This window comes from Palaemon carinicauda, chromosome 21 (genome assembly GCF_036898095.1).
Source record: "Palaemon carinicauda isolate YSFRI2023 chromosome 21, ASM3689809v2, whole genome shotgun sequence".
NCBI lineage: Eukaryota > Metazoa > Arthropoda > Malacostraca > Decapoda > Palaemonidae > Palaemon > Palaemon carinicauda.
Genome location: NC_090745.1, coordinates 16,701,183 through 16,711,359, shown reverse-complemented (window position 1 = coordinate 16,711,359; position 10,177 = coordinate 16,701,183). Strand labels below are relative to the sequence as shown.

Here is a 10,177-nt window from a genome sequence, read left to right as displayed (position 1 = left end):
TATCAAAAAAAAAAAAAAACATAAACTGAATTAAACAGCAGGGCAAGAATGAAATGTTATCCCTTTAAATGACATCATTTGTAGTTCGACATCTTATGTGTAGAGGGCTCAAGAGTTTTATAATAATAATAATAATAATAATAATAATGATAATAGGCTGAAATTATTAAATTTGGGTTACCAAAACTTACTTTGATTCTTCCAAAGCTAAAGTACAAAATTAAGAGAAAAGCCAATATAAATCAAACACCATAACCCTCTATAAGTGTGATATAATACAAATAATAAATAAAAGCATAACATTATACCATAAAGACTCTCTACCCTTAAAAACTATACACAGTCATTTAGATAAAAACATATGACCTTTTCTTTCACTCAAATGACTGAATGAATTTCAAGGAAAAATATTCCCAGTAAAAGAAAAAAAAATGAAAATAAAAGGTGAAAAAGATATATAATAACCAAGGTTCTTGAGTGGCGTCCATTTTTCCCTATCACATTCCTGCCAGACTCTCCTTTTCAGACCAGATCAAATCCACGACCCGTATTTATCATAGGCGTCGCCTATAAATCCGTGTCGGAGGTCGGCCAAGAGACGGCTCGCTTCGCGGCTAAAAGGCAATCCTTTCGTAAGCGAAATTCACATTGTTTTCTGTTATATGCCACATTAAACAGACCCATTAAGGATAAACGTACATTCACACACACATTTTCTTGGTTGAAAAGGTCACTAGAAACTCATACATCACTCTCACTGTCAGCCGACTTTGAAGAAAAAGTGTTTGATCATTTTTTAAAGGGAGTAGGAATATATTAACGGCACGGAAAAAAAAAATACTGAGTGGAATATTATGTTTCCGAAAGTAAAAGTTGAAAATGACAGCGCACGGAATATCATAAAATAATACAGTAAAATATTTTATATTAATTGTTCATTACTTCTCTTGCAGTTTATTTGTTTCCTTATTTCTTTTCTAATTGTGCTATTTTTCCATTTTGGCGCCCTTGGGCTTATAGCATCCTGCTTTTCCAACTAGAGTTGTAGTTTAGCTAATACTAATAATAATAATAATAATAATAATAATAATAATAATAATAATAATAATAATAATAATCACAAGAAACACTATTATAATTCATTACCAAACAAAAATTAGTGTTGATCTCGTGATATTTAATAACCTTAGAAAATATGTTTAATTCAATTGTTTATTTATGAAATTATGACTCCAGATATCCAGATATCAAATCTCCATGGATGGATATATATACATACATATATATATATATATATATATATATGTGTGTGTGTGTGTGTGTGTGTGTGTGTGATAAATTTTGCACATTTTTTCTTATCAAATAAGCCATATATTTTTGATACATTAATGTCTGGATTCTCTTAACGGCCTCGGGATCAGAGCCCCAGGTGAAATCACACAAAGACAATAGTTTCTGACCGGCCGGGAACCGATTCCCGGTCGGTCAGAAACTATTGTCTTTGTGTGATTTCGCCTGGGGCTCTGATCCCGGAGGTCGTTAATAGAATCCAGGCATTAATGTATCAAAAATATATGGCTTATTTGAATATATATGTGTGCATATATATATATATAAATTATATATATTTTTCATATATATAAGTATATATATATATATATATATATTCACAGATATCTATGTAATGGTAGTGTGTATTAAATTAAAGATCATGAAATAAAAAGTAAATATATCTACAAAAAAGTAATTCCTTACAGTATTCAATGATTTTAAACATTAATGTGCCGACCCCATTACCATATCCAACGAGGCTCTAAACCAACTGGTTTCATTTTGTAATATTATTTCACATACATTATAGGCTTCCTAATCCTTTCATAAAAACAAACGAAAATTCATTTGGTTATTTTTTTCTATGTAGCTAATGTGCAAATATCTTATTTTAGTATTCTCACCTTTTATTTGACAGTATCTTTGGCAAAAAAAGTATATATATATATATATATATATATATTCTTGAAATTCCAGAATCTGGTAAATTAATTGTCGTGAAGAACGAAAAAACATATCCTACTTTAATTCAAAGTTTTTATTCATATACGAATATCTCGGTTTATCCCGCTGCCTGGTTGGTATTCCCCCTTTCTTGCCTTCCTTTATGTTTGAAAGCTGAGGCCAATCCAACAAACACCAACGAGTACAGAGTAATAAAAGCCATATCTCTAATGATCTTCTGAAAAACATTTCTTTATACGGAAATTCGTGACACAGATTTAACCCTCCGTTAAAAACGTCCCCTGTATAATAAATGAATAAATATTCAAATATCTATTAGGTTTACTTAATTTCACGAGATCTAACATGACAAATGTTAACGAATAACTAATTTATTCTACAGCAAGAAAACGTAAATGGGATAAATAAAGTAAAAATAAGCGCAACTTGCTAAAACATGTACTAACGACGGAAGTGTCCTTCACAAATAAAAGTTTATTTTTTTTTTGTGTGTAACAAAATAGTTTTGGTATACTTTTTTTTTTAGACAAACCTAACTAAACCAAGGTTTAGACCGGTTTTCATAGCATTTTACTACTAATACTAATTGAAGCAAGATATGATTATAAAATAAGAAAGGTATTCAAGCAAATAATGCTGAATTTGTTTACAATACGACTACAACCAAAAACTTTATAGATTATACCATAAATCAAACAATAGACGTGTAAATTTTCGATATAATAGTCTACGAGTAAATTTGTTTATATCCGTTTTCTTTAACTAACACGCTGGGGACCTTCTCATAAAAGAAAATGAATTACAGACCATTGTATAAAGGTAAAACTAAAATTCTATTTGCTACTCTTGAAAATCTATACATTCTTTCCCCCCCCCCCAAAATGAACTCAGATGCAACATTATGCTTATATGATTAAAAATTCATCATAATTTGAATAACCCTCGTTAAATGACAAATAATCTCAGTATATATATTACCAGGCTCGTCAATTTCACCGAAATATAAACAAAGTGTTCACCAATATCACTGGTATAAAAAACACATGAAACTACGATTTTACCAAATTCACCGGTATTTAAATACATGAAACTAAGTTTTCACCAATTTAACCAGTACATAAATAAACTAAACTAAATGTTTTCACCCATTTTACGGAATATAATGATAAGAATAAGTTTTCACCAAAGTCACCCGTATATAAACAAATTAATCAAAAAGTTTTGACCAATTTCACCGTTATATAACCAAATTAAACTTGAAGTTTTTCAACTATTTCGATTTAGTTCCGAAAATGAACTCTGAAAGAATGATCATTCGTATCTTAAATTGGTAGAAGCTTCGATAAAATAACAGCGGCAGAAGCACCAACAATAAACATAACCATTTGTAACCTTTTTTGCCATGTTGATAGAAAAACGTTAATGGAACTGTACATTCCCTAGATAATAAAATCCTTCTCGGTGATAATGTTGAATTTAATCTCATTAATTGCTTATCGTGAAAGATTTAGTAAATGAAAACTAGCCCGATTAAGTTAATATACTTTATAAAAAAATCAATGGAATAATAAGCTCTCCGTATAAATCTACACATATAAAAAGAAATATTGAAATTTTACAATAAAAATGTTGTCGTCAAACACTTTTCCCAAGATGAAAGAAATTGCAATCATAATAATTATATTAATAATAGGGATAATAATCATTGGTCTTATTATCTTCTTCTTCACCGTTATCCCTACATTAACTGGTCGGTTACCTGATGCTCCCTCTTCAATGCCTTCTATTAAAAGCATCCTCTTCCCACCACACCTCTTCTCTCCATATCATCCTTCACTTTATCTCGCCACATAAATACTGATAACTATTTGTCAGTTAATAATATATTGTTATATTATAGAAGACTGTGCCTATCGTGGTATAATAATCCTCATGATAATTAATACAGAATTATGTGTGTCATTTCTACATTGCCTACCGTTCGTGCCAATAACCCCATCTTACTGACACAAGGTTTCACGTGTCCCTTCTCAGCAAATACATCCCCTACACTGTTAAAAATCCGTAAAAATATACTGTTCTCAGCCGTATTTTAGTAAAACACATAGGGCCGTAATTTTTACCCTACTTTGTTATTATCTTTAATAGGTTGGTGACCGTACTATCACTCCTTTACGTCAATATATCCATTTTAAAACGGGAAAAACTCTAGAATAAATGTTGCCAGGCATTTACCGGTTTTTACGGCAAATTTTTAACTGTGTACGCTAAGTAGACCTTCCCACACCCCGGACCAAACCAGAGATCTTATCATTGTATTTTATCGACGCCCTTGTGGTTTTAGCTTTTTGACAACACGAATGGAAGGGTGACTTACCGGTAAATGAAGTAGATAGAATCAAGGAGTGCCGAGCAGCACCTCGACGAAGCTTGCACAGAGCAACGAACTCCTCGTCGTTGCTGTGCTTTTCCCGAAGTATGCTGAAATTAATAATAATAATAATAATAATAATAATAATAATAACAATAATAATAATAATAATAATACTTATAACTACAACATCTATTACACAAATACCAATGATAAGAGACTATAATAAATGAAAAAAACATCAATGGTGATAATGACAAAATACACATCAATTGACTTAATTTATATACCAAAAGACTACTATGAGGTTTATAAAAACATTCTGTATAGGGCAGAGAAAGCTATAAAAGGTCTATTCTGTACCTGTATTACTTATTTATTTATAGAAAGAGTATCTCCATTATGTTCGTCGTGAAGAACCTCAACCACTTTATTAATAAAAGAAATGTGCATGTTGAAAATGTAATCAGTAGAATTTACTATAAAATTACGATTATAAGACTTGATTCTAAGATTAAATCAAGGAAGATGGCAACTTCATCTTAATCGAATTAAACTACGATGGGATAGTAAAAAAATAACTTAAGACACTGTTAATATGTTGCCAAATCATTATTGTACTATGCTAACGTAAAGACCATAACAAGAAAATATTCCTTTATATAAATATAATTGTGGCTAAACCAAGCTTTACATCACTCTTACTTGACAATTGACTTTCCAAATTATTCCATACCATGGCTAGCTAGCTAATTGCCCTAGCTCTTTCACCCACCAAGAGAATCATAAATACTGTAGCTAAATACTATATTTTGTTTTGGGAAAATATCATATTTGTTATTTCTGCATTGTAGGGATACTGAGAGAGAGAGAGAGAGAGAGAGAGAGAGAGAGAGAGAGAGAGTTTCATTTGCCCTTCAGCCATTACCTTCACGGACCTTAAAACTTTCATCTTAAGTAAATGGGCCTCCTCTGGAATTCCGGTGGCATCCTACTGGGCCGAGCTCTGTCACCTGGGATATTTACACAGTTCTTCTCAATGAGGAAAGCCATCCGGTGAAAGCAATTGTCGGGAAAGATGGACAATATTTACCAAGTGACTGGCAATTTTCGTCTTTCTTTCTTACCCTTTTCAATATTAAATCATTTCAACACTTAAATTAAAGAGACAAAGTTTGGATAATGCAGATGAATATTCATGAGCACACAAAAACTTTTATTAGAATGATATCATAGGTCGACAGTATTTAGATTTCAATTATATCAAGGCCATACATTTGGATAACTGTGAATGTTATATCAAAGAATGATTGTCATCGCAATGAAGTTTTCATTACATTTCTGCGTACGTAATCAAATGCTCAATTAAAAAAAAGACTACTTCATTTAAGTATTTACTGCTAAGAAGATGATCAGCAGAAAAGACATACATTTGCACGTCCTGAACAGGAGGAATATTTATTTTCAATTCGTTTTTCCTCCTATTAACCATCACATTTCTAGGCCTTCATCTCCTCCAACCACCTATAACTGAATAATTTACTCTTTTCGTCCATTTTTTTCCCAAGACCGAACCACTCTAAAATATACAGTCTTTCACGTATGGTGACAAACACAGACACAAACCCATATATATATATATATATATAGGTAGATAGATAGATAGATATATATTTATATATATGACATATATACGCATATATATATATATATATATATATTTGTATATGCATATATATAAATATATATTCATATATATAAATATATATTCATATATATGACATACATATATATATATATATATATATGCATATATATAATTAAGTTTTGTTTGTGTAGCTATATATAAAATTTTCGTCTAAAAACAGACGAAACCAGAAACAATTCACAGTCTTAATATTTCACAGGGCACAATTTAGACCTCACGTGTTCTTGTGATTTTATGCACACACACACACACGTACACTCACACACACACGTACACTCACACACACACGTACACACACACACACATATATATATATATATATATATATATATGTATGTATATATATAGTAATTACATATATATATTTGCATATATGTATACATACATTATATATACACATTTATAATGCATATACATATATATAATAATAACTGATGACTGTGCAAAAGGTTTACAATAATGTGAGAAAAATAGCAACATTGTCTCAAAATGTCAAAATATCAGCCATAAAACCATTTCCATAATGTACAAAAAATTTCTTAAATGCATATACAATTATTCTCTCTCTCTCTCTCTCTCTCTCTCTCTCTATATATATATATATATATATATGTGTGTGTGTGTGTGTGTGTGTGTACCATAGCCACGGAATTAAAAGTGAAAACTTGATTGGAATTAGCCCTTTCATCTTGCAATTTTTGGCTGACTTAAAATATATTACATTTGATCATGGAACAACGTATATCCAAATGCCATTTTCAGAGCTATTCTTAATTAGCACGTTTATCGATGTGCAACTATATTATTATTACTATTATTATTTTCACTTGTCAAGTTACAGCCCTAGTTGAAAAAGCAAAATGCTATAAGCAGTACTCTTATATTGAGCTTTCATTTTTCAAAAAGCGTATGACATTAAAAAATCATTCGGGAGATGGTTAAAAAATCATACTGTATTATCCATTGGTCTCTCTCTCTCTCTCTCTCTCTCTCTCTCTCTCTCTCTCTCTCTCTCTCTCTCTCCATATAAATAGGTAAAGACATACAATAAACGTCTGATAAAAAATCTAGAAACAAATACCAGGTAATTTTTTTTTTACAATAAACTGTGGTAATAGAAACATTCACAAGAAATGTTTATGGCTATCAAATGCAACATAATCTAGCATAGCACTGGTCAATCACAATAAAGAGTAAGTTGACTATACTATAAAAATTTAATGGAAAAGCCTATATAATTGAGCAACTAAATTACAGACTAATTGGCTATCAGTGAAATCCAGCTATTCACATTAATATCAGCCAAACCTGGATGTAGTAATGATGAAGTTTTATCTATTTTGTGAAAAGAAAAATGTGGTTTTACATAACTATCCCTTGACGTGTAACAAAAATGGCTTTACAGAAAACCAGTTTTATGGGAAACTAAACTAAAGTGATATTTCACTAGTGTACTATACATATCAAGCGATCAAGTATTATTCACTTCTAAGTTCAGTATTTCAATTAATTTTTTTAACTCTCAGTAAATTTGTGTAATTTCTTACATAAAACAAATTATCCAAAGCTTCCGTAAAAAAAAAAAAAAAAACTATATAAAAGGAATACACTGAATTCAGTTCCTACGCAGTATGGAGTGCACCGTAAACTTGGAGGATATAGCTTCCTTAATCCAAGATACGTAAATAGTAGGAACATGGATCTTAAGAGAAATATGGACCATATGCAAATACAGTATTTGTTATATAGCATGCAAATAAAATTGAGTCAAACGTGAGGCTTCGAGTCAGAAGAAAATGGAAGTGTATCGAATAGGACAGAAACTGTGGACTGCTTAGCATAATCTCAAGAATTCCTTGAGAGAAAATTATAAGATACGGAAATGAAAAGAGTAGGTGAGGCAAATGTATTTCAATGAGAGAGAGAGAGAGAGAGAGAGAGAGAGAGAGAGAGAGACTTGGATGGCCATATCAATATGTGGATAACAAGAAGTCATGTGGAGTGGTTGGCAGGATAGCTAATGGGAATATATTAATTTAAGGCACTTTAACCTTACAGGTAATTCAACTACGTTATGTGTGTGTATGTATATATATATATATATATATATATATATATATAAATTTCATTAAATCCCTATATCTAATAAATACCTTTCCAACCCACATCTCTAGGATAAGAAATACATGGAGTCCAAATTTCAGCACCAAAGCCGGCATATCAAAATACTCCATAATGAGATTATCTATAAAAAATATAAGTTACTCATGTGATTAAGTGTATATAGGTACTAATAATGTTACGTGTGCCAATACCTTAGAGAAGCATGAAATCCTGAGAGAGAGAGAGAGAGAGAGAGAGAGAGAGAGAGAGAGAGAGAGAGAGAGAGAGAGAGAGAGAGAGAGAGAGGGTGGTCGCGTCACACCTAGCGGGATGAGCCATTTAAGTAATAATCACTTTAGGCCATATGGTTTGCTCTTGACAACAACAATAATTGCATTACTCACTTGAAAATACTTGGACTATATATCGGCGGAATGAAGAGCAAGTAAGTGTAAGCTAGAGAGGGCAATAAACTATACCTGGTTTTTCATTTGGATAACACATTTAAAAAAAGATATGTAGGAAAAATTTTGAGAAATACAAAAAAAAATTCTATAACATGAAATATGTTACAATAGTTTAGTTTATGGGTAATATTTCTAGCATGTCATAGAATGAAACTAGCTTATGTAATATTTCTAGCATTTCATAGAATGAAACTCTCTTGTGTAATATTTCTGAAATTTCATAGAATGAAACTCGCTTATATAATATTGTTAACTTTATAGAATGAAACTCGATTATGTAATATTTCTAACATTTATTATTATTACTATTATTATTATTATTATTATAATTATTATTATTATCATTATTATAATTATTATTATTATTATTATTATTATTATTATCATTATTATTATTATTAGCCAAGCTACGACCCTAGTTGGAAAAGCAAGATGCTATAAGGGAAACAGCCCAGTGAGGAAAGGAATAAATAATGAGAATGAATTAACAATAAATCATTCTAAAATTCGCTTATGTAATATTTCTAATATTTTATAGATTGAAACTCACTTATCTAGCAAAGTGATGAAATGAAAATTACGTTTCACATCGCATTCCGATATATAGGAATGGTTTAATGTGTCGTAATTCACGTCAGTCAATGGAAATAGTTCTTAGGACAAAAGGTATGATATCGAAATATACATAAATTTCATATATATGAACTTCAATATAAACTAATCTGATTAGAGCAATAGTAGAGACAGATTTACAAAAAGGTGAATCGAATGCAGTGAATTTTTATTTCGTAAATAAAATGGTCACTGGGCCACCACAGCAATCATCTTTCACCAGATAAATGGCCACTCTGAATACCTACAACAATTGCACGATAAAGTAGAGTATTAAATCTAACATAAAATGTGTATAAAATTAACCAAACTACAGAATAGAATACATCGAAAAATGTATGGGATTAAAATGCAATGTTACAAAAAAAATATTATCACAAATGTTAGCTGAATGTTTAAACCTAATTTAGTTTTCAGCAATATAATGATAACGAATCTTTTTCCACCTATAACGAAGAAATAATTGCATTCTTTGGAAACCGTAATTCTAGTTCCTTATTTCTTGGATTTTAATGGACACAGATAAATAAAAAAATCATTCATTAAACCGGTAAAAAGAGAACACTTCAATTTCTCCATTAGTAGCTATATAGAGTTATAAGCTAATGATAAAAACCTGGAATGGAAGTTAGAGAGAGAGAGAGAGAGAGAGAGAGAGAGAGAGAGAGAGAGAGAGAGAGAGAGAGAGATTCTGTTATAAATGTTACCATCATGCGACTATGGTGGCAGTAATTCCTGTATACAATCAAAAATATTTACTGCTTCATCTGGTTAATCGTATTCAACTTTCACTAACATTAAAAAACCTAATGAAATTATTAGCCAAAATCTGGATACATAATGTATAGGCATCGTTATTTTAATATTTAAAAGCTTGTAAACAACTAAACAAAAAGTTAG

At 30.5% G+C, this 10,177-nt stretch overlaps 1 protein-coding gene across 1 annotated transcript in view; it reads right to left on the bottom strand.

Moving 5' to 3' along the window:
* LOC137614792 (uncharacterized) overlaps positions 1-10,177 on the bottom strand; it is a 764,744-nt gene that overhangs the window by 558,728 nt on the left and 195,839 nt on the right. The window contains 2 exon segments of the mRNA XM_068344459.1: positions 4,394-4,411; positions 4,413-4,497. Of these exon segments, the coding sequence (XP_068200560.1) occupies positions 4,394-4,411; positions 4,413-4,497 (103 nt within the window).